General features: G+C 49.2%; 1 protein-coding gene across 2 annotated transcripts; it reads right to left on the bottom strand.

Annotated features, from left to right (window-relative positions):
* Nucleotides 1-1,573: 1,573 nt before the first annotated feature.
* On the bottom strand, nt 1,574-24,677 carry FBXL18 (F-box and leucine rich repeat protein 18). Of its 2 annotated transcripts, none has more exons than XM_058815930.1 (5): nt 24,558-24,677; nt 23,738-23,938; nt 21,347-22,887; nt 18,553-18,771; nt 1,574-7,237 (listed from the first exon to the last, which is right to left on the bottom strand). In XM_058815930.1, the coding sequence occupies exons 1-5, from the start codon at nt 24,573-24,575 to the stop codon at nt 7,081-7,083; spliced, it is 2,136 nt and encodes a 711-aa protein (XP_058671913.1). In that variant the 5' UTR covers nt 24,576-24,677; the 3' UTR covers nt 1,574-7,080. The 2 variants fall into 2 exon arrangements, with proteins under 2 accessions (XP_058671913.1, XP_058671912.1); XM_058815929.1 differs by lacking the exon at nt 24,558-24,677 and adding an exon at nt 24,065-24,108.
* Between the last annotated feature and the right edge of the window lie 833 nt (nt 24,678-25,510).

Here is a 25,510-nt window from a genome sequence, read left to right on the forward strand (position 1 = left end):
TGCACAGAAATCCCTGGGTTTCCTCCCACCAGTGTTTCAGACTGGCCACAGCTCTTCCAGCCATTCCCCTGAGTCCTCCCCTGGGATCACGAATTCCAAAACCCCACACAAGTCCCAGCAATAAGATGGAGGCTTAGCAGAGTCCAAAAGCACATTCTTTCCTCAGCCTCCTCCCTCCTTATCTCCTTCCTCCCTCCCCTCAAAGCACATTTAGATAAATGTTATTGGAACAGTAAAATCTAAAACTAAAACTTAAACACAAGCACAGGAGGGATGGAAGGAGGGCCTGGGTGAGCAGATCTGCCAGAACAGAAAAACAGAGGAGAGCCCATGATCCCCTCTGGGAATAAAACCTTGGGTCACTGCAGGCAGAGATCCCAGCACAGAGGTTCTGACAGTCCAACAAGTCCTGCACAGACTCACTCACCTTTTTAAAACGGATCACACCCCAGTCCTGAGGCTTTTCTCTACTTCACCTACCTGGGGTGAATTGACTTAAGCACATGAGCTGCACCATTTTCCACCAAGCTGCTCCCCCTGTGTGTTTATTTTGTGGATTTTAACTCAAAGAAGGTGCTGAAGCCTGGCTTCTCTGTGTACCACCATCCCTGGGAACAGCAACACACAGACAGCCCAACATGGTGCACATTTTCTTGAGCATTGATCAGAGATGAGCCCAGCACTGTGTAGTCCCAGCACATCCATCCCACTCCCCCCCAATCCTCAGTGTGGGTGGCAGTGCCCTTTCAGCCACCACTGCACAGCTCCAGGATCCATCCAGGGCAGAAATGCTGCTGCCAGGGCAGGTTAATGCCTGAGGAGTTTCCTTCAGCACAAGCAGCCCATCCTGCCCACTCCCACATCCCAGCTTCCCCCTCCTGCAGCCCAGAACAGCTAAACCCACACAGCCATGGTGCCATTGATGGCATTTTGACCATCCCAGTTCACATTTCACCAGGCACCTGATTTTAGCCCTTGGCTTCACACAGAGCAGTGGTGCAGCTCCTGTCTGCTGTCCGGGGGCTGCAGCTGTCAGAGCAAGGGGTGGGAGGTGGCCTGGGGTGCTCAAATAAATAGATTTTCCTCGAGCCACTGTGAGTCACTTACCCAGGGATAATGGCTACAGAATCCCAGAACAGTTCAGGTTGGAAGGGACCTCAAAGCTCATCTCATTCCAACCAGTGGAATCTTCCACTGGACCAGGCTGCTCCAGTTCCACCCAGCCTGGTGCTGAATGCTCTGTCCCACCTCAGCACAGCTCAGCCGTTGGGTGTGCAGAGATCCAAGGAGGAGAAACATTTCCTAAACACAGAGTAGCTCCTTCTTCAGCCACAAACACCACAGAACAGCATCCCCACACCCAGGAGATCCAGGAGATCAGGGCTGTAATCCCAAAGTGCTCATCCCAGCACTCCCAGTGCACCCTGCCCACACACACACACCTTACCTGGCAATGCCCAACACTCCCCATCAGAGGGTGGCTTTGGGCTCCACACGGAGAGGGAAGCAGAAGGCAAGGAGGCAGAGCTGGTTCCAAATGTTCCACTCTTTATTTGAAGTTTTACATGCCACCAGCGTACATGAAAGTTGCACATTCAGAACTGGACTCACTACGAGGACAAAGGGCCAGATGCAAACACAAGTGTCAAACCAGCACACGATGGAGGAGCCCGAGCCCAGGAGCCTGCAGGGGTCTGTGACCAGGCTGCCACCCTGGTGGCACCTGGGCGGTCAGAGATGGACCCCCAGTTTTAGCACCACCTCCCTTTGCCATCTCCAGAGTTGGGAGCTGGGTCTTCTCTCCTAGCGTGGCACCGTTCCCTTTCAAGGAGCTAAAGAAGAATTTTTGGTCATATCTCTACCAGAATTGAGGGGGTTTGGAGACCAACTGCCCATTTAATGCTTTCCTGAATCCCCCTTTCTATCAATGCCAGCAGTTTTTACAAGGAGAAACAATTTCCAGCCGCTGTTTAGAGGGAGAGACGACAGAAATAGGGACTCTTACACTGACATTTTATTTTCAAAGAAAGTTTTGATAGAAAAACATTTTCCCCAGCAGCCTTGGGCAGGGAGTTGCAGCTTCCACTTCAAAGGACAAACTTCAAAAACAAATCCAGTGTCCTAATGGTTTTGTGCTACATTACTTAATTGTCATACAGCTAATTAGCAATGCCTGATTTCACATTCTCTGTACATAGATGAAGTTCACAAAAGAAGGGGCTACTTAAAAGAATAAATAAAACAAGGCACCAGGCAGCCAGGCTCCGACAACATTAACATAAAATGTTACACTTTACTATTTAAAAAACTGAAATAAAACCCCCATCACGATTAAACCTATATTGATCTGCCTTCCTTCAGATCTCAGAGCTTTGGATCTCTGCAAGGAAGGGGGGAGAACACAACATGGCAAGCGGGGGCTTAGCCTGTGCCTCTGTGTGTGTATTTCACCAGAGTGCAGCAGGGATCTTTAAAATTCTAATTATTTCCCTATCACCAAGTAAGATGGGGATCAATAGATGGTACAGACTGACCCCTTTCCTCCAGTGTCAGGGGGAAATTAAAAAAAAAAGAAAGGGGAGGGCGAGCTGAGAGCGTCAGAGGTCAATGCCACAAAACAATAGATATTGATGTCTCCATTCATTTCAAACAGCGGAAAGGTCAATGCCTCCCTTGCTTCATGTTTTATGGCTGAAATCCTGCTGCTAACAGCAACAATGTTAGTAGTCAGACCTCATCCATCCTTTTTTATTATTATGATTATTTCTAACCAGGTTAGCCATTTTGAAAATTTGACGAAAGCTGGGAGCAGCAGTGGGGGGCTGGGTAGGAGGAGAAGAGGGGAAGCTGCCCTGGAAATTAATGGAAGAGATGGTTTCCATTAGTTTTCAAGTCTCCCTGTCCCCCTACCTGTGCCCCAGTTTGTCCCTCACTGCCCCCTAAAAAATGAAAAGTGCCTGAGGCAACATCCCTTCACTATTAATCATTATTCCCTGTACAACATCCCAATTGGTTTCTATGGAAATGATTCTCCTGCTGGAGTACCCTGGCTGCCTGTGCATCTCAAAGAGGCAGGAGAGCTGCAGTGGAAGGAGATTGGGCTCTGCAGCACCCAGCACAGCTCCCGCACTGCTCTGCCAGCTTTGGACACTCTGCTGGGACCAGCCAAGAGGGAACTGCATCCCCCTTAGACAGGTGAAACAACCCTTCTGCACTGCTTCACTCCACCAGGGGGAAAGCCCCAAATTTCTACAGCTTTATCCTAAACCAGCACGGCTGGAAGGAGGCACTCAGCACCTCACAGGGACAGTCCCACACTCCTGCCCACTGTCCCACAGCTCTGAACATCCCTGTGAGGGGACAGGTCCTGCAGGGGAGGCAGTGATGAGAATTAAACCCCAGTGAGGGGGGCTGTGGCTCTGCTGCTCTCAGTGCACCCCAGCCCCAGGTCTGCCCTCTGTGAGCAACACCTCACCTGGAGGGGAGGGTTCAGCACCTGGGGAGCCTCCTTCCCTCCCGCAACAGGCCAAGCTCAGGATGTGTGTGTGTCTGGATTCCAGAGGGAGATCCATGACTCCATCCTGCCCTGCCTCCTCTCACTCCCATCTTATCCTCCCTGACAGAGCAGGGACCACAGTCAGAGCTCTCCTGAAGGGAGAGACTGTCACCACACAGCCCCTTCTCCTAACAGGGCAGTGCACACACTGCCATTTCCCAAAGAGACCATGAAATCAGCTTTGCCAACAGCTGAGGAAGCAATCCTTTAACCCACACTCCCAGGAAGCCCACGGGAACACAGATGACTCAGCCCCTCTGAATTCCCCACACCAGGGCCACTCCAGACCCTCCCAGCCAAACAAGACTTTGGACATGAGCAGAGCAGCAATCTACATCGAGTTTTACACAAGAACAGACCTGTCCCAGAACATCCTTCTCCCACAGAACCATGGACTCTTTGGGGCATGATTTCAGATGATGTCAGAGCAAAGATTTCTGCTGCAGTTCCCAAAGATTGGAGGTCTGCTTTGGAAGGCAGCAGGGACTGGGATCCTGCAGAGGCACTCCCTGTGAGAAGGGCACCTTCTAGAATTGAATTCATTTGTTTCAGACTATGGACAGCAGCATCAGCAGGCTCAGAGATCACCTCCTTAAATGCTCCCAGATAGCAGGAGGGAGATTTCTGGAGAGATGGGGACAGAGAAAAGGAGGGGGTATTTCATATTAAATAAAATCCAGGAGCAGAACACCCCTCTCTCTGCTCCCCTCTCTTCCTCTGCAGCTGCCTGCCTGAGTGCTGAGTGGGCTCTGAGTCCCATGCACTGCTCTGCTCAGAACATATGGAGCTGTGTTTAATAGCCCAGCTCTGCCAATTGGGTACCATTAGGGTGGGTTCTTTTCCCAGTGTAAATGTTGCAGAATATAAATTGTAATTAACACCGATGCCAAAATAGCACTTAGAGAAAATAAGCACATTATTAACATCTGGTGAATCCTGCCTGGAGTGCAAAAGCAGCGGAAATTCTCACTCTCCATAAGAGGATTTGTAGTAGAGATATCAAGCACTGGCCCAGAGTTGGGGAGTTGGAGGTGGAAGGTGATTTTAGCTCTTTATTACTGTTTGGGATGCTGCCTTTATCACCTGTGGGTGACCTTTCCTAGCCCTGCTTACAACTGGCAGCATCATCAGGACTTGTGACCCACTTGCATGAATACAGATGCCCAAACACCACATCCCTGGCAAGAGAATAACAGCATATAAAACATCCCTGGCTGCTGCTCCCATCCAGCAGCACACCAGGCAGGTGGACATGGATGTGCCAAGCCAAGTGCACAGCACGTTCCACCAGGTGATTGCAAGCCCAAGAGCAAAGGTTTCACACCAGAATCAGGCAGCAGCTGGTTCTGCACAGCACTGTCCCCCAGCCCAGCTTTTCCAGAGGAACAGGAGAGGTGAGCTGGCAGCACTGCCCAGCTCCTGCTGATGCCACCACAGCTGTTTGTGCAGGCAAATTCCCGCTGAGGGTGGGAATGGCCACTCAACCAAACACCAGAATTCCTACACAGGACCGAACAGGTTCCCTAAGGCACCAGAGAGCTCCTGCCACACCCTGCACCTTCCCTCTGCCCTGAGGCCAGTGGCACAGGCAGGACAAGGCAACTTTGCCAGTGCTTCCAACAAGGAGGAGAAAGCAGCCTTGCAAACACCCTCTGCCCAGTCCTGCTGGTCATCCCAGGAAAGAAACATGGACAAAAACCAGGCAGAGCTGAAGTGGCCTGAGCTGGGCAGAGCAGCAGCTCGGGCTCGTGCCAAAAAGCACATCTGATGTGCTCAAGAGAGGGAGAAGGGGATTCAAACGGGTGAGTAATGTGACAAGAGGTAGAAAGAACCTCAGGGGGGAGAGTGGGAGGGGAAGCAGTGGCAGGAGCAGGGCAGCAGCTCCCCACGCTCAGCTGCAGGGAGCTGAAGCTGAGGCAGAGCCTCCAACACTCAGGAGCGCTCCCAGCTCAGCTGCAGCACTCCCAGGGGAGCTGGCCTCACACTCCTGCTGCACTCCAGAGGCTGTGCTGGCTCCCTGCCCTCACAGGGGAAGGATGAGAGCCTCGGGAAGGACAGCAAACCAGCAGGGCTGGTCTGAGCAAGGCACAGACCTGTGCTAGCAGAGCCTGACACTCACCTGCTCCTCACTGTGACCTCTCTGAGCACAAGGGCTGTCACAGCCTGGCTCAAGATTTACACCTGTGGGACACAATTCCAGGCAGGCTCACACGTGGCTGATTGGAAAGCAAGGACAGAAAGTCCTCCCAGGCTGGGAGATGCATTTTGCTCTCAAGTCTATCCCATCAAACCAGGCTTCCTCTGAACGCTGAGGGCAGAAGAGCATTTGGGAGGGGGCATCTCGGGTAGGAAATGCTGACAAGGAGATGGGCACATCATCTTTGGACGACTCTGGGCCTCCCCAGAAGAGCAGAGCTCAACACATTCGGGATTTAGGTGAGGTCAGACAGCTCTGGTCAGCAGCTGCTTTGCAGAACACAGACCTGGTATGCTACCAAGGAAAATTCTGCCACCCAGACTTGCAGCTCCAGGAACTTGTAACTTGGCTTTTGGTACAGCTGTCTGATGCTTTTAAAAGTGCTCAGTAAATAAGGCAATATGAAAGTGATCCAGACCACTACTGATGCCTGAGGAAGTTCTGTGGAGCAGAGAAGCTGACTGAAATCACACTGTGAAAATACTTCATAACATCTCTAAAATTAGCATGAGCTCAAGGCATGGGATATAAGGACAGAACTGGAACACTACATTCCCATCTACACTGCAAGACAGACTGCATATAAATCAGATCTGAGCCTCAACTTATTCACTGTAGGCACCATCTACCCTAGGACAAGGATTTCCAAAAGAGCTGAGAACTTCTTCCACCAGACCAATGGAAACAGCACCAGCAGGAACATACCATGGTCAAGGTGTTAATGACCTTAATTCGTTATTAAAAAATAAAGAGTCCTTGTGGTACTTCTCAGTCAAAAAAAAAAAAAAAAACTTTAAATATCTGTGACTGCACATGTGTGACTACAAATGCCTATTTGTAACATAGAAAAGATGTGATGCACTTCAATTGAGCAACACATTTTTGTGCCTCTGAGCTGGCCTAGGCTCTCTACTTTGCCAAAAACAGACTGAAGCAAAGAATATTTCCACCAAAACCACAAAGCACACTGCCAATGTACACAGGGGCCCTTGGGACAGACACCAGGGGACACAGGGGACAGAGCATTGTTAAGTCAGTTTCTCTTACCTTTAACTTCAGTAAAATAACAAAAACAATTCATATCAACCGCAAGGAAATACTCATCAGATTCCACAAGCCTTTGAGACACGATTTTTTCAGATGCAAGCAATATCCAATAGATGTTTCCCCACTGTAAAGAACCAGCTTTTTTTATTTTGCAATTGCACCTGGTTGAAGTGATTGTACAGCATCCAGCGAGGGGCCAGGAGTCAAGGATGGGAAATCCAGGCCAACAAGAAGCTGCTCCATGGGTTCACACTGACTTGTCCTTTCCATGCTGTGGCAGTCACCACCACAAATTGGGAGGTTCCTCAGCCACTCTGCTTTTAAACAAGGTAATTTCATCCAAGTGCCTCATGGGGACATCTCTGATGACCTCTGTCAAGTCCTCGTGAAGCAGAGGGAAAATGACGACGTTTAATGCAGGGCGCTCTGCCTGGAAACTAAATCAGACACAGGTGATTAGCCAAGGAAAAATACCAGTTCTGCAGTGCAAGGGAAGGGGATGGCCTGGGCATCCATCATGCAGGATGGGGGCAAGGAAGGAGGAGGCAGGAGGGGCAGCTGGAGCTCCAGGTCCCCCACTCTTCCCTCTCTGTGTCAGCAGGGAGCTCAGCCTGGGTTTGCACCCCTCTGCAGTGAGTCTGCCAAGCTGCCACAAGCCCAAATTGCACCTGAAATCGGGAGGGAGGAAGAAGTTTTTAAAAAATTAATAAAAAATAAATTAAGACAGGTAGGTATTCTGAGAGGATCAGAGATCCCAAGAGCTCTGCCCAAGCTGGACAAGGTGCTCAGCGGTAACAATTTACACCACCTGCAAACCAGAGGCAGGTTGCAGAGCCATTAGGAAAATCAGGCCAGAGCAACGTCAGGCATTCCCTCGGGGCTGAGCCTGGGATTATCACTTCAGGCTGGGTTGTTCTGCATGCAGAGCCTACACTCTGCAATTAGAGCATAGGCAAGTTTAGAAAGCTCAGATGTGCAGATAAGCATTGGAGTGTGCTCGCACTCACACACTGCAGCCTTCTTTTCAATCCGGGCTGCAGAGCAAAGGAAGAGATTTGCACAAGGTAAAGCCATTAAACAATGCAGAAAGAGCCGTAGAGAAAAAGCCCAAGTGCCCACCAGCAAGTACTTTACATGACAGCAACCTGTGAGGAAGAGAAATGGTGTTATTCAGTGCAGTGTAACAAGAGTCCAGTCTTTTAAAGCTGGGGGGTAAAACTGTAAAATAATTACCCTTACGAGTTACACCTTTAAATGAAAAAGATCAGTGACTCTTAGTCCTGTGCCACCAAGGCGTTTCCTCTGAAGGGGGTGACAAGGACCAGTTCATTATCACTCACGAGGACGCAGAGTCACTCCAGACCCTGGAGGCTGAACCGAGCCCTGCTGGGCACAAAGAGAAGCTCCCTCTCCACAAACTTAAGACAGGTGTGTGCCTGGAAGATTCCCAGCTCATCTCTAGCTCAGAAATGGCCAGATTTCTGTCAAACACTGAGTAAAGGTTGGAGATCCAGCTGCTGGAAACAGACATGAAAATCCCAGGTAAAAATGCAGCCAGCTGAAGAAAGCATCACGAGAGACTGGCATTTCCTGGGAGACACAAAGGACATTCCCATCCACAAACGATCTGGAGTAGAGCTGCCAAAAACACAGCAGAGAAACTTCCATTCCCAGGCTGGCTGCTCAGCCTTGGTGGGTTGAATTAATTTGCCTGAACCTAAGTAGCTGCAGGAATAAGAATTTCCAGCAACAGAACTACCTGGGGCAATTTTCTATCTCTCTGCATCACAGACCTGCCCTTCATGCCTCATGCCTAAGGGCTGGCAGAAAAGGACACGGCTCCCTGAGCAGATCTGGGGACTTGTGTCAGAGCTGTGCAGCTTCTTACTTCCACAGCACTGCCCTCAAGAAATCAACCAGCAAATAACTGCTGATCTGGGAGGCAGCTGGTAAAGTCTGCAGTGAAATCACATAAAATACAGCCAAATGTCTCTTTGATAGTCCCTGCTCTGCCTCAGCTCTTCGTGTTTTTTATCCACCACCACAGTCCTGCAGAGAAAATCATGTTAATGGACCAAGTTTACTGAAGTCCAGCAAAGGAAGAAACTGCCATCTCCCCAAAGGAAAGAAACTGCTTCCTTCTCTGTATACAGACTCTCCCAAATTGGACCTGAGAGCTGCCTTCTCACCATGTATAAAATTGTAGTTTATAAGCAGCCTTTACATGTAGCTATAAAAACAAGAACCCAGACAAGTTTACATGATGAACTGCCACCGAGACAAGTGAAAAAACCCCAACGCAGTTAAGTGTCCCTCCTAAAGAGGCTGGGTTTATATCAGGGGTTTGAACTTGATCTTAAAATAAGAGAAAAAAAGGAAAGCTTTGTGATTTTCTCCCCCCCTCAACAGGAAACTGTAGGTTACTGCAAACCTTGTAAATTCCATACCCCAGCAAGTTGACGCCGGAGAATTCTTTCCATGTACAATTTGCGTGATTTAAGGAAAAAAAAAAAAATCAAATGCACATGGTTCACTATTATTCTCAGCTAAATGTGCGTGCAAAGCCTCTCCTTTAACTGCCTGTTAAAAAACACCCCGATTTTAACGAGCAGCTGTCATAATGTTAAACTGGGATTAGCAGTTCCCAAAAGCAGCTCCCTCTGCAATCCACGCTCCTTTAGTCCTCCCCCGGAAGGCAATTCCTTTCTTCATCCACCTGCCCAGGTGGGCTAGATTAAGTGAGAGGCACTTAGAGCACTGCTTCGAAAGGCCCCAGGCATGGGGAGGAGATAACAAGAAGGGGAAGAGAGTGAGTTAATGAGTTGCAGAACAGCTCCTGTAATCTTCTTGAGGGTTCTTTCCTCATTCCACACCTGGATGGACTTCAAACTCCATCCACCTCTGCAAATGCAGGGCTTGTAAAATTAAAACCCGAAGGACAGAGAAGGATGTTGACCCAGGGAGACAAAAGAGCTGCAGTTTCAGACATGAAGCCCTGGGGTTTTTTTGGTTTGGGTTCTTTTTTTTCTTTTCAAGGGAAAAAAGCCAAGGATATGCTTGCCTGCTCTCTCCTACAAAACCTCCAGACTAAACTCATCATGATTAATTAAATGAAAGCAAGTTTTCTAGGCAACTGACTAGCAGCCCCTTCAAAACAGATCCTTTAATCAGAAACAACCACTGGGATAACAAAGAAAACACCTCCCCCCCCACCATGCACATTTTCCAGCATAACCTCTGGTCCAGCAGAATCAACACCAAACCAACCACCACCCAGCAGGAATTTCCACAAGAGCTGGGAAGCAAATGATGCAGCACACCCTGTGTCACAAATTCCTCCTGGCATCAGCATCTTCAGCATCTCTCTGCTCCTAGCTCTTGAACTGGTTTGTGTGTGAATGAAAGGGTTAATGATGCTTTGCTATTTGTCTCCAGGATTCTCCCAGAACAGGTGTGGACTGCACTCAGTAAGGTTATTTTCAAGTGAACAGCTTGGTAAATAGCCTAACACCACACTCTCAATTACCTCCAACCACTGTGGCAGGATCCAATATGTAGGTCAGGGACAAAGTCAAAAAGAAAGAGAAAAAGTCTAAAGCAAGGCTGCACTTTGATCAGATTTCCTCGATTTTAGCAAGACAAAAGAGACCCTCCCAGGAATGCAGCTATCTCCTGGCAAACACTGACATGCCTCTCCTGAGAGGACAGTGAGTCCTCAGGAGATCCCACCTGCTGATAGATCCAAAGGGTGGCCCAAAGCCACGGGGAATGTCCCCAGCCAGCCTGGAAAAGATGGATCACATCACCCCCTGCACCACAGACCCTGGATGTGACAGCTCTCTGCATCGGGGCTGCTCAAACCTCCTCTACTAACAAGGAAAGGATAAGGCAGCATTTGGGGCTGAAGAATGTTCTTCCCTTTGAGATTGCCACAGAAACCCAAGGAAAGTCCCAAGCCAAATGAGACATTTCAGCACATCCCACTTCCCAGAGGCTGGCAAGCAAGGAGGGATAATTAAACACTGCCAACAAAAGCAGCACACAGCAGATGAAGTGAGGAAATACAGAGTATCAGGAACGGATCAAGGGCAGCTCTCTGACCTCCACAAACCAAGCTGAGCTTATGGAAAAAGAAGCTCTAGAGAAGGAGAGGAAGGAAGGAAATGAGGAGTTTGATTTGGGGGAACAGAGCAGATGTGGACTCTGGTTGGCACAACTGTCACAAATGCAAACCAGCCTCTGCTGCAGTCACACACCTCCCCTCTCTGTTCTGACCTTCCCCACAGGCTGGTGAGATGTTTTTGGAGAGCCACAAGTTTCTCAAGAGCAGAAGTTTGAGACCAACTCACTTTCTGCCCTGTATGCAGCTTTCTCACCTACATGCACAAAGCCCTGTTAATCCTCTGCCAGGCACAGCCTGTTTTTACTGGAAGACTTGCTCACACCTCCAAGTTCAAGCGTGGCATCTGTCTTGAAAGCTTCAGCCAGCACACCTGAGCCAGCCTGGAAACTCCCTTCCTGCAGCATGGCACGGCTGAATGGAGGAAGTGCCAGGGCAAGCTGCAGCAGCTGGCAGCAGCATGACCCAACACACACACTCACACTTTTCTCATCTTCCAGGGAAGGCCAGGCAAACACTCCAGATTTGTTCCACTGGCCGTGCCCTGACCTTGGTACCAAGGAGGTGAAAATCTCTCCCTGCACACAGGGACTGCCAAAGAATTCTGCAGGAGCATCTTCCAAAGAAGATCCGGCCTCACCAAAGAAACTTAGGTGAGATTCTCCCAGCCCCTTCTCCTGGGAGCAGGGAGAACCTTTGGCTCCCACTCAACCCCCAGAAGCCTCTCATAGGGGTCCAAACCCTCCCCACACTGACTCTAAAGCAGATCCTTTCTCTAGTACCTTTCTCCCTTCCAGCATGCCAGTGCTAAGCAAACTTTATTTCCAAACCTCAGAAATGGACTTGAAAAGTTCCCAGGGAAAGATGTTCAGATTCCTCTGGTTGCTCTTAACTCCACACAATGAGATATTTTTGCTATAAAGCGTTTTCCTCTAGGGGTATCTTCCATCCCTTCATGTCTATGGAGACAAACCAACATTCTCCCACAGCTGCTGATTTTTCCACACTGAAGTCCCATCACTGCAGTCTCCAACCTGAGACCAAGGGGTGTAGATGGGACTCTGGAAATCACTCACACACATCACTGCCAACTCTCCCATTATCCTCAGTGCAGCTTCTTCATTTGCCACTGTGCTGAGCCACAGGGAAGGAGCAATAACACATCAGACTCATCCCGAGCCGAGGCAAATTACATCTCTCTGCTGTGGTTTCCCTGTAAGGCATGAATGGCACTCTGCTGCTTCTCCTGCGAGCTGAGGTTTGTATCAAACACGCCTGCAGACTGAGGTTCCCGTGTTATTTTGCCAGCTGAACTCTGCATCACTCAAATGTGACCGGACAATTAGAGGGGGAGGGAATAAGAGCCCAAAGAGCGATGCCAGAGCGCCCAGGACATGTCCTAGGGGAATGCTCTGCCAGAGCAAGCTGAAAGTTATTTCCTAATCTCTTCCACAAATTAAAAAGCTACTGCAATAACTGCTCAATTAGATTTATTTTACTATGGAAATGCTTTAAAGCTGCAGTTAATGCTTCCGTTCAGCCTTTTACACCCTCATGAAGAGAAAGCACGACAGTGCTATTCCAATATTAATTCTCAGCCAAGAGAGAGAGGACAATCCTTGAAAGTTATTTCATGCACAAACCAATCTGCCCGCTGAGGAAGGTTTCAGAACTGAATTCCTTTCAAAACACATGAGCTGGCAGTCAGAACGAGGCAGTTGGGTCAGCCACAGGAATGCATTTAAAGAAGGGGGTTTGTGAGTACCCCCAAAAGAAGATAAATTAATATGGCAAACTGGGGATGGTCCCACAAGCCCTGCTGGCTTGTAAAGTATTTAAACCCACCCATAAGCAACATCCCTGGTAGAAGCAAAGGCGTCTGGGCCACACCTCATGCATTCAACCTTCGCCAAGCCCGCCAAGGAATCCTTGGGCAACGCAATCTGACAAGGATGCAGTTTGTTATTCAGTCTGTGACAGAATGATTCAGGGGTTTCCAAGAGCAGGAAATGAAACAGACAATGAAAGCTTGAGCAGGATGCTAATGATTCACTACACCAGCCTGGTGATACATTAAGCCCTCTGCAATCCCACTTGTGCAGGGCTGGAGCCCTCGGCACGCTGGGGCTGGCAGGGTGGGATCAGCAGCTCTGGGACCAGGAAAGCCAGCAGCAGACAGGGCCTTCTTCAAGGTCAGAAGGAAGAGAAGGTGCTGGAGGGATGCAAAACCAGCTTGAAAATCTTGAATAAGCCCAAGGTGCTCCCAGCAGCTTTGTGCAGTGGCAGCAGGACTGCAGCAGTCGGGTGAGCAGCACAGGATCGGCTGAATTCAAAGATCATCTTGTAATCACTCACTGCCCCTAGAGCCCCCTCCAACCCCTCTAAGAGTAAAAGGGATCCCCAAAAGGGATTTTATGTGCCTGAGACCACAATGAGAATCCAGGTGAGCAGAATGCTGCAGGGATATCCAGGGCAAGGGGGAATACTGAGCCCTGAGGTGAGCAAAAACTCATCTGTGATAACTCAGCCCTGTGCTAAATGCAAGGAGAGGGACTGGCTCACTCAGCACTTCCCAATACTCCATTTCAGCCCTGTGCTCCCACCTGGAAGCCCTGTCTCTGCAACTGATCCCCAGGAGGCTGCTTCATCCCCTCAGCAAGCTCACAGCCACACAGGGCCACTGGAATCAGCAGTTTAAGAAAAAGGGAAGATCCAGCCAAGAGTTTCACACTAAAAAAAGACAATAATAAGCACGGGGAAATTTAGGTAATGCTACAGAAGACTGAACAAGAAGATCTAATTTAGGCTGAAAGCTCTTCCTAGAAAGTGGCAGGAATCTTATAATGAAAGTCACTTCAAACCAAGCAGTGCTCATACCTGACACAGGCTGGGTAAGTTTGTGTTTCTCTTCCTCTAAGTCTGGATCCCCAGAACAGTGAAATTGTCCTAAATGAGAAAAATTCTCTGCACTTCCCAGCACCCAAGAGTGACCTGAGTCACAGAATCACAGAATTGTTTAGGGTGGAAAAGCCCCCTAAGACCAAGCCCAACCATTCCCCAGCACTACCATGGTCACCACTGAACCCAACCCAGGTGCCACATCCTCATGGCTTCTAAGTCCCTCCAGGGATGGAGATTCCACCACTGCCCTGGGCAGATTTTGCCAGGGCTTGAGAATCCTTTTGGTGAAGAAATTGTCCCTAGTATCCAACCTGAACCTTCCCTGGCACACCTTGAGACCATTTCCTCTTGTCCTGTCCTTCATTCCTGACAGCAGAGCCTGACATCCCCCTGGCTGCACCTCCTGCCAGGGAGTTATGGAAAGACAGAAAAAAAACCAAAAAATACTGTGTGTTTTGGGGTGCTCATCCAGCATCCCAAAACACACTCCAGCTGCACCACAGTTTTTCCCTTGGATTCATTTCTATAAATCACAGCTCACCTCTACACCTTGACACTTTCCCCCTTCTTTATGAAGAATCCCTAATGATGCCGTGTTCTCTGAGGTTTTTTGTTTTGCTTTGGGTTTTTTTAAAATTTGTTTGTTTGTTTTTATTTTATTGTAGCTTTCTTGATCTTTTTTCAAGGTGTTTTTCCAAGGACTTTTCACTGGCTTGTATTGTCTGGTGTTGTAGAGTCCTTGAAATCACTACAATGACAGGAGCTATCTAAACACTTCAGCTAAAACCGACAAAATTCTAAAGGCACACAGTGGAAAATAAAAATCTGTCCTTGAAGCCAAGGGGATATTTGCTGAAGCATGTCCCATCCCCTCTTCCAGCCTGTTTTCTGATGGCAAGGAAAGCACCAGGAAAGCAACTTCTCCTGCACAATTGTGAAGTGCCTGCTCACCCCGTGTAGCTGTGCAAGCCTGAAGTCATCCAAATTCCTTGCCCGCAGGATTTTTGGGGCAGAGACACACCGGCATATAAATACGATTATTTAGCATGCAGCCCGCTGGTAAATGGTGGGACCTTCCGTGGGTCACAGCTCCATCTACTGACTCTTCCACAAAATAACACTGTGGAAAAGATGGGGAAAGCTCCTGGAAGGCTCAATCCCTTGGAACTGCCTTTGGACACGCGGGTCTGTGCAGGGATTTAGAGACAATCCCAGCACGGCAGCTCAGCCCAAAATGGCAAAGCAAATTTACCTTTTCTGCAAAGAAGTCTTGGCACAGCAGCAAGTCCGGGGTCACACCTGTACCTCCAACCACAGGGCCTCAAATTGTGGTGTTTTAGTGTTTGTGGAATTCGCACTGCAGTGGTTTGAACAGAAGAGTTATTTAAACAGGGATAACACGTGCTTGGAGCTGAGCACTGCAGCAAAGTTTGGGTCCAAGCACAAAATGGAAAACATTGTGTTCATTGGATCTGAAGTGTGGCAGCAGCTGAGCACCATGTGATGGGGGGAAAAAAATGTCAATTTACACAGAAACTGAGACTAGACCCACGTCACATGTGAAACCTGAGCAAGATCAGGGCAGTGGATCTGGGTCACTCGAACCACATCTCCCACTGTAACCACTACTCCCTTCTTATGTGCAGAGCATCTCCCTGAACCATAAAGGAGCTCCCCCCTCCCATCCACACTGAAGGAAAAAGAATAAAGAAAAACACTGCAATGATTTATCTGCCCAGAGGGAAACAATCTTTACAGTCTTCTCTACAGCTCAGAGGAGACCTTGCCCTTGCAAGCCTCCTGTTTGCTGATGAGGCTCCAGATGAGCCCTGCTCTGCTCATTGTGTTTCATTGCAAAAGAGCCAGAACTGAATCAGAGGCTTTTAATGACTCAAATACACGAATTAGTTTGTCCCAAATAGCAGCAAACTTCAAGCAGAAGCTGCTCACCAAAAGCTGGACACCGCAGGGTCTGGTTCAAAGCTGTCACAAGACTCAGAGACATGAGAACAACCTCTCTTTTCAGGCCAGTGGAACAGAAATACATAACACTAACCTCCTTTTACAGCAAAAAGGGACAGTTTGAGAAGCAGCTCAGGCTTTAAGCCACTGCTGTGATGCAGCAGATTTAATTCCCCAGCTCCCATCACCACACCCTGTATATTCACCATCTTCCAGAACAATTCCACAGCTGAAACCAGTCTGTTCTCCCCAGAGAGGTTCTGTTACCCAACCCCTCCTGTGCACCCACACCTGAAAAAGGACTGCCCTGCACTATACTCATTTTCAAGCCCTCTCAGCTCTACCTCCTGCAGCAAACTCCTGATACACAGCCAGCCTTGGGTCCTTCCCATTCCCACTCACATTTTTTCTCTGTTTTAGAGTCATTGGGAGAATGTGAACCACTTTGGCTCCATTTTGCTGTTCAAAACTATCTCTCATCCTAAACAACACCATCACCACAGCCCTAAAACAGGAACTCTGACCCTCAGTAGGACCTAAAGAACATGGATCAATTGCCCCAGCTAAAGAAAGGGAGCAAACAAAGGCTCGAGGTCCCTCCTCTCACCCACTCCCCTTGTTTCACACACAGCATCCACACACATTCCAAACAAATGGAAAATAACAAGCATAAATCCCCTTGTTTCATTCTGGCACAAGGATAGATAACTTCCAACTTGCTGCCTGGTGTAAAACTTGGATTCAAGAGACACCAGCTGCACACTCTCAGAGAAGCCATGCTGTGTGAATTGCAGCCATACCCACAGGTTTAAGCTCACACACAGATTTTACTGCACATCCCTCTGCCTTGGAGGAGCAGGCAAAATGCAGTCAAGAGCAAGTCAATTCCCGAGCCCATCCCAAGGCACATTTGTGCAAGGATGAGAATGGAATTGCTGGAGAAGCCACGTGGTTAAAGGCTGGCTGATGGCTCATGGAAGACTCCAGGCTTTGCTTACACATCATTTTCTGTATTTTGTTTCTTCCATTTGATTACTAGAGACAGTTGCATGAGAACAGGATCTTTGTTGCTTAGGAGAGCATCTGCTCCCACTGCTTATCCTCCTCCTGAAGTCATAATCTTACATGACATCAAAATCGTTTCCAGAGCCACCAATTACAATGTCACAGAGGATTATGACTTCAGGTGTAGAATTTGCAGAAGGAGCAGATGCTCTCTTCAGCAAAAAAAAAAAACCCAAAACCCAACCTTCAAAAAACCCTCTTTTCATACAAGTGTCTCTATTAATAAAATACAAAAGAAGAAAATAAGCTTGACAGCCAGAACTGTAGCTAAATATAAAAATAGTTTTTAACATTTCCACCAGGCATCAGCTGCTCTTTAGAAAGTTCCCAAGGTTTAGATCATAAAGAGGTAGACAATGTAGTGAGAATCAGTCCATGACAGAGAAAAAGAGGGAGAAAAGACTGCAGAGTGGTGTATTTCTGCTCAGTAAGTGGACATTAAAATTTTGGGCAGTAAGTGGACATTTTGGTGTATTTCTGCTCAGTAAGTGGACATTACAATTTTGGGCAGTGCCACGGAAGGGAGGGAAAATAAAAAACGGGAACTGCAGATTTCTGGTTCTTTCCAAGGATCCCCCAAAGCACAACTGAAACCAATCCAGCAATGTTTTTACAGATATGAAGCCCTGTGTAAAACAAACTCAAAGAATCCTTGTCGCATCACAAGGAATTGACTCAGATGTTTCCAACAGTCCCCATCCCAGAAGGACACAGAGGCTTTCAGAAGCAGCAGCAACCTCAGGAGCACTTTGGTAGGGAGCTAATACAGTCCCAGCCTGCTCTGGATTTGATCCACGGAAAGAAGCCAAGTGAAATAAGTTAGTTTGAAGCTGGAGGAAGGCTGGGGGGGAGGAGCACCCTTTAGGATGCACTAATAACGCCGTGTGATTTGAAATTTTTATTAGAGCTTAGCAGGGCACAGCAACAGTAGGTGACAAAGAAAACAGGCTGAAGGTGGGGAAATAGCCTCATAGAAAAAAAAAAAAAAAAAGATAATAATGGAAAGTCTGCTGCATGGGAAATATTTTGTAAGATGACTGCCATTATTAGAAGATTTCCAAATGCCAAGCGTAATTAAAAGCTCTCTTTTCAAATGCAGTTCACGGCTCACACACAAACGTTTCCCACCACGTGAGCCTCAGAACGCTGCAAGGGGCCAAGCAAAATGCATTTAGGAACTGCCAAACGTGCAAAGGCAGTTTGTACCGATTCTTCCCCCCCTCCAGCACCCTCCGAAGAAAAAACCCTTCACAACAACCCTTTAAAGGCTTTGAATTGCGCTGCCAGGGGATTATCAGTAAGTGACATTTACAAGTGATTAGAGGACAGAGAATTATCTTAGTCACTTGTGGGAAAGAAGGAAAGCTTCAAGGTCAAATCTCTCAGTACTTAAATGTCGGCAGATGTTTTGTTTACACAAAAAGTGTCATTTGATTTATGATGGAGCTTTGCATCCAGAACTTCAACTCCGGCCAGCAGAACTGCAAGGAACATGGGTGGGAATGGAATCAAGAATTCATACAATACCTTCAAACATTTCACTGATTCACTCTTATTAAAGTAAGAGGCTGGTTTATGTGCCAAACAGTTACACATTACCTATTAGCTCCTTGGAACAAGATCTCCAAGCCTTGGCAAGCCGGAGAATGGAGATAAATCTCCACCAGCTCCAGAAACCCCACATCCACCCTTTTCCGCACTCACCTCCGGACAATGGACTGCTGGAGGTTTCTGCAAACGGTGAGAGACTCTCCCATGAACATGTGGCACATGATGACCTCGAGGCAGCTGGCCATGAATGACATCACTGCGTCAGACTGCAGAGTCCCGCTCCGGGAGACGATGCAAAGGCGCTGGAGAGAGGAGCAGTGACTCAGTGCCTGGAAGAACTGCGCGCCCGCACAGAAGTAGGGCTGTTCCAGCCTGCAGGAATAAACAAAGACAACTCAATGGGCAATTCATGCCTGGGATGCTCTCAGACAAGAGGGAAAGACGCGGCACATTCATGGGGGGCTGGCAAATGGAGCGAGGAGTGCCTCCAGCCCTGAAGGACAAGGGCACCAAAGGGCAGGAAAGCCCTAAACGCAGAACTCTGGCGCCCACGGGGAGTGACCTTGGAGTAACCCTGGTTTTGCGAGTTTCCCACAAAGTATGGTGGGTAAGACAAGCAGCAGGTCCGTTCTGGTCTTAAAAGCACAGCCTGGCTTCTGCACCTGACACCCACCAAGCAGGTGGTGTGGATTTAGGGACCTTCTGCTCCAGAGTACAAACACTGCCCAAACTGGTCATATCTTCAGTTTCCTGCCATGAAAAACACACAGAGCACACAGGCTGATGAAGAACTGGGGCCAGCAGAGTGACCACAACCAGCCCTGGCAAAGGATCAGAGCTGCTGCTCTCCCACAGGAAGAACAACCATCATGAACCCAACCTTTACCTTAAACACCTGGCTCAGGGAAGAGAGACAGGATCCTCTATCACAGTGATCCAGGAGGACAATAAAATGACAGTGATCATACCTGGCCAACAAGGGGTCTGTGTTTTACCCAGCAGAATAAGTGGGTAAAACTCCCTCACAGAAGCCACCCTGAACCTGCTTGAGGCCTGTGCCACCAGGACAGTTCATCTGCTCAGTGCAGATTTACCACCAGGCTTCAGAGCCCTTGGGAATCTCAGTCATTGGGTCAGGAAAGCCCAGAGCTGCAGGAAGGTTAATCCATGAGGTGATAACAAGCTGCCAGCCCAGCCTGATCTGGGTAATCTCTGCACAGGCTTTGTAGTGTGCACGGGTATCTCAGCAACCTAATCTTGTTAATTGAAAAATTCTGCTTCAGTCTCAGCTTACAACTGCTGTCAGGTGGCACTGCCTGAAGAGATCCTAAGAGCATATCTACGCTTTGGGTAATAAATTAAAATTCATATCAAGAGAACGGGCAGCCTCTTCAATTTTTCAGCATCATTACTGGGGCACTGTAAATGTAGGACAAAAAGCAGGGAATCTCCAGGATCCAGGTTTCCAGGTGAACCTCTGGGAGGCACCAGCCACACCTGCAGTGCCGCCCTTCCCTCGCTAGATGGCAATGTTGCTTTGGAATAGCCCCTTAAACGCTCCTGAGCCTGGAAAACTGGGAAGGGAAAAAGGGTGGAAACAGCAGGGAATCGGTCAAATCAAAAGGAAACTACGTTATCAGAGGAAGTGCTAATTTCTTAAGCCATCTTAAGCCAATATAAAACCTTAGACGTTACTCAGGGAAGAAGAGTGACAGCTTCCACCCAATGCAGCACAAGGAGAGCCCTGTTGCAGCCTTCATTCCAGGCTCTGTGCTGCCTCCCATCTCCATCACTCCTGGCCTCCATTTCAAAGCCTCAGGAAACCACAGGGCCCAGGATGAGCAAAGCAGCACTGCACACCCCAAGTTCCTTCCCCAGCCCTCAGTTCCTCCATGGCTATTTACTCTCCTCAAGGTTAAGGACACATTCACATAACCCAAGACCTTGAGCAACTGAATTCCCAACAGCTGCCACCCCTCGCATGAGACCAGAACATTCCTCCCCCATTATAAATGGGAAGTAGTGGAAAATGAAAACCCTCCCAAGGTGTTTCAGCCCCCCTGGCTCCCCTCCCTATTGCAGTGGATCAGGGACAGGCACACAAGCACCAGTCTCAGGTGATGAGCAGTAATTTCACACACAGTAACTGTGACCTTGTCTCAACTGCACAGCACTTTGGAGCTTGGTGAACAAAGGGGGACAATGGGACTGACAGGTTCTGCAGTTTCACTAAAAGAGGCTGATTTTGGAGAAAAAAAATAATAAACCCATCTCCCTAAAGTGATAATGTTTGTGTTCATATGGACACCATCAGTTGCCTTTCACAAGCACATTCTGGCTACCATGAAGCTCCTTTGTGCACTCTTTAGGATCAGACCCTTGGTAGGATCCTTTAAATCCTATCAGGAGAGAAACACCAACAGGACAAACTCTAAATCTGGAATGTTTTCAGTACATTATAAAGAAAAAAAAAAGAAAAAAAAAAGAGGCAAAATTTTCATACAAACCCAAGGCAGACAAATATCTCATTGGGAAACCCAAAGAAAACTCTCCATTATCTAGACAGTGTAGGAGTCTCTTCCTTCCCGGAAATGTAAGAGGTGTGCATGTACACAAAGCCAAAAAATCAGCAAAGGCACGTAGTATTTAACCAGCCCTGACAAGCTGCTAGCTCCCAAATAAGCAGCATGCACTTTTCCTTATCTAAAAGGAAGGCAGTCACAGCACTTTTTGCTCCTAAAACTGGTTAAAGGGCATATCCTGAGCCCTCAAGGACAACACGCAATGCCTTCCCATTCTCCACAAGTCAGGAAGGAAAATGCTGAGTTTTCAAGATATTGCATGTACTCTGGACCGGAACACTTTTAATAGCAGCCACAACAAACCACACATCACATTTCTGGAGATCCACAAACAAAAAGGGAGACGTTCAAGGGCAGCCCCTCACCTGAGATCTCTCAAACACTTGCAGTGTTTCAGCATGTCCATGAGAGCAGACATATAGACCACCTTGCCCATCATGCCCAGGTTGGCCAAGGAAAGAGTCCGCAGGTGCTGGCACTGCAGCCCGATGTTGACGAGCCCAGAGCCCGTGAGGATATTTGGCAGCTGTGCTAAGGTGAGGCTCTGCAGGTAAGTCAATTGGCTAATGGCAGCCACCTCTGAGTCCCCCACGCTCTGTGCCCGCACACAGGGAGGCAGCGAGTTCCGAATCGCTGGCTCGTTGCGGGGCATGGCAGAGGAGAAACTGGACCCAATTATCTCCAAGGTTTCCAAAAATCTGAGGCTTCCCATCAGAGCCCAAAACACTGAGGACTCGATCTTCTGATTTGTCTGGTCCCCTAAGTTCCTTGGATATGTCTGTACCCCAATCCGAACTTTCCTTCCAAATGTTTGGGGCACCAGATTAGGTGTGCTGGGAGGCTTCTCCACGCTTGCACCAACATCTGTGATGGAGCAAACTGGTAGTGCTAACGAGAGCAGGTGCTTTAGCCTGGACAGGAGCTGGCACAGGTGGTTCCCTATGCTTTCAGAGCTGTGATGATGAGCTGCAGAGAGGTTCAGGTGTCTCAGGTTGCAGCAAGACACTACCAAGCTTTCCAAAATGCTGCTGTCGATGTCATCTTCTGCTTTCCGAAACAAGGACTCCGGGGCCAGGCAGTGAACGCAGCCACTGAGGTTCAAACTGGTCAGGCTTTTAAGATCCTTCCCACCATTAATGACCCTCTGGATCAGGTGCCCACCAGATAAGGTGCATCGGCTAAAGCTGAAGTAGAAAGGGTTGTTGAACTTCAAGTGTTGCAGGAGCCCGGAGCCGTTGATCCAGGCTTTGGGCAGTTGTAAAGCATCCAGACGAACATTTCGGGCCATGGAGTCCAGGAGGTTTTTGGTGGCTCCCGTCTCTGCAAAGCTGCCGGGGGCAGAGATGAGGAAGGCGTGGAGGTTCTCAGGTGTCCGATCACTCAGCACTGCCAAGTACAGCCTCACCACCTCCTGATTGACGTAGCCAGGAGCCAGCCTGGCGTAGAAGATGCGGAGGTTCTGGTAATGGGGCACGTTGCTCTCGCCCACCATCAGCTGCCCAGAGAGCATGAACCCCTCCCGCGAGCGGTCGAGGATCTCAAAGTAGAGCAGCAGTTTCTCAAGGCTGGTGCAGCACGGCACGACACCGTAGGAGGGTGTGTAGAGGGTTTGCTTCAGCTCCGAGACACGGCTGAGGGTGGCTTTGCACTCACTGCTCAGCTGGCTGGCATCAAAGCCCGGGTTCACGTCGATGGCCAGGGAGCGCAGGTGCTGCAGCGAGGAGAGCATCTTGGAGAGGCGCAGCGAGGTGACGTGGCACCCCGACAGGTTCAGCTTCACCAGGTTCTTGCACCGCGTTACGTGGTCAATGGTGGAGCTGGGCAGCCAGTAGCACCCGGCCATGTTCAGCTGGTAGATCTCCTTCCCAATGTCCCTCATCAGCTGCTTCACTTTGTCTTTGTTCACCTGCACCCAAACAAAAGCACGTTCAGTGGGAGATATAGCAAAGGTGGGCACTGACTCAGTTTCCCAGCTGGAGGTGGGAATAAGAGTGGGTGGCACTTGGATTATGCGGCTCATCCAAAGGTTTGGGGATGGCAGCACAGCCAAAGAATTACCACACTGCTGGCAGCTAAGTCTGCCATGCTTTGGACCCTTGGGATTACACTTCCTTTTGCTTCTGCAGTTCTGCATTACAGACTGCTCAGCAGCTGAGTGTGGAAAGGAAAACCACCTCAGTTTTCCACCAGCAAAGCTATTTCAGCAGAACTGGCTATGTGCAGAAATTCAAACTGAAAGAAGAATGTTTCCATTCCTCTTCCTTCAGCTTCCTCTTTTGGAAAAGAGCATAGGGGACTTTCCCCTGCCTGCACTGGCTGATACAGTTCTCATTGAATACATCACCCCTCCTTTCCAAGCTTTATTTTTGTTATAGCACGCACACAATTTCTGGCTTTGCTGATTGCAAGCTTGACAGCAACATGCACAAGAATTTTTTGCACAACAACACGGAAAACATATTTTGGGAAAATGCTAACTTTAAGGTCATGTCTACTTTCTTTTTAGCTTCCAGAAATATGGAGAAGTTAAGTTTTCACTGACAGTATTTTATATAACTAAGGAAGCGCAGAGCTGTTCTAACAAAGCATCCTGGAAAATAAATGCTTTTATGAAACAGCTTACTGTGTATTTGATTTCACAGTTCAGGAGCAGTCTATTTATGCATAGACATTGGAAAGTTCTACTTTTTGGCATTGTTTTACAGAAGTGAGATTTGTCTTCACAGCTAACAGAAGAAGCAAGCTACTCTCCTCACCTTATAGTCCTTCTGAAGCAGCACTGTATGTGTTAGACTCTTGTCAAGGCAAAGTGTTGCAAGTTTCCTGCAGGTTCTCCTGACATTGAGGACCAGGTCTGTGCAAGGGACATAGCTGAGGATGTGCAGAAGGATCTCATCTGAGAATTCCATCAAGTTGACTCCATTGCTTTCCTCTTCACTCTCCTCACTTACGACATCCTGATGGAAAAGAAAAAGAGGGGAAAAAAAAGGAGAATATGGAGGTAGAACAAAACTTCACATGAAATCATGGTACTTTCACTTGATCTTTCACCATTGGTGAACATTTCCATTCATTCTACTTACTTTGCAACTGGAAAGGCGACTGTCCATGATCTTTTCCTAAACATAACACAGCAATCTCTTTCTACATCCTTCCTCCAAGCGCCACCCGTTTCAATAACCTTTAGAGTTACATAACCATGCATACATACATACAGATACGGCTATATTTATCTGTTTACACATACAGACACACACCGACACTGCAGCCCAACATCACCGCCAGCTCTTGTGCCTCTCTCACACCTTAACGGCGAACCCAGAGCCCAAACCGGCACTAACGCCAGGGCAGCTCCTTGATGAGGGCAGCGGGGCTGCTCCGCCTCACAGCCCCCGTGAGACCCCCGCACACACCCGGCGAGGGCGATCCCGGCGCCCTCCGTGCCCCCGAGCCCGCCTCCCGCCCTGAGGGCTCCGGGCTCCCGCAGCCCCGCCGCAGCCGCCGTTACCGGCGCCCCGAGGGGCCGCTGCGGAGGGGAAGCGCGGGGCGAGTTAAGCCCCACAAGCCCCGACTCACCTCTCCGCAGCGCGACATGGCGGCGGCCGCACGGTCCTGCCGCAGCCGCCGCCGCCGCCGCCTGGCCGGGCCCCGCTCGCAGCGGCCGCGTCCCGGGCTCGCTCCCGCCGGCCCGGCTGCCTCACGGCGCTTCCGGCGCGGCCATGACCCGGTTCCGCGGCAGCGCCCGCCCCGCGCCGCCATCTTGAGCGCGGCGCGGCAGCAGCGCGGCGCCATCTTGAGGGCGGCGCCGCCGCCATGGTGGGAGTGGCGGGGCCGTGGAGTCCGAGAGCACCGGGATCGCTTATGGTGGAAACGGCTCCGAGCTCATCGAGTCTGATCTGTCACCGAACACCACCGTGTCAACCAGAGCAGAGCACTGAGTGCCATGTTCATGCTCTCCTTAAGCACGTCCAGGGATGGTAACTCCACCACCCACCCTGGCACCCTGTTGCAGTATGTGACAAACCCTCCTGTGAATAAATGCTTCCTGATGTCCAACCTGACCCTCCTCTGGTACAGTTTAACACCATTTCCTCTCATCCTGCCCATTGCTCCCTGGGATCAGAGTCCAACCCCCGTCTCGCTCCTGTCAGGGAGTTGTGCAGAGCCAGAACATCCCCGCTGCTCCTCCTGTCCTCCAGGCTGAGCTCCCTCAGCTTCCTCAGCTGCTCCTGGTGCTCCAGACCCTTCCTCAGCTCCACTCCCTTCTCTGGACACGGTTCAGTGCCTCAATGGCCTTCTGGGATTGAGGCATCTGGAACTGGACAGAGCACTCGAGGTGTGACCTCTCCAGTTGTGAGTACAGGGGCAGAATCACTGCTATGGGACACACTGTAGGATACTAGAATGGTTTGGGCTGGAACTTAAAAGATCGTCTTGTTCCATCCCCTGCCATGGGCAGGGACACCTTCCACTATCCCAGCTTGCTCCAAGCCCTCTCCAACCTGGCCTTGGACATTTCCAGGGATGGG

The sequence above is a fragment of the Ammospiza caudacuta genome, chromosome 17 (assembly GCF_027887145.1).
Source record: "Ammospiza caudacuta isolate bAmmCau1 chromosome 17, bAmmCau1.pri, whole genome shotgun sequence".
Lineage (NCBI taxonomy): Eukaryota > Metazoa > Chordata > Aves > Passeriformes > Passerellidae > Ammospiza > Ammospiza caudacuta.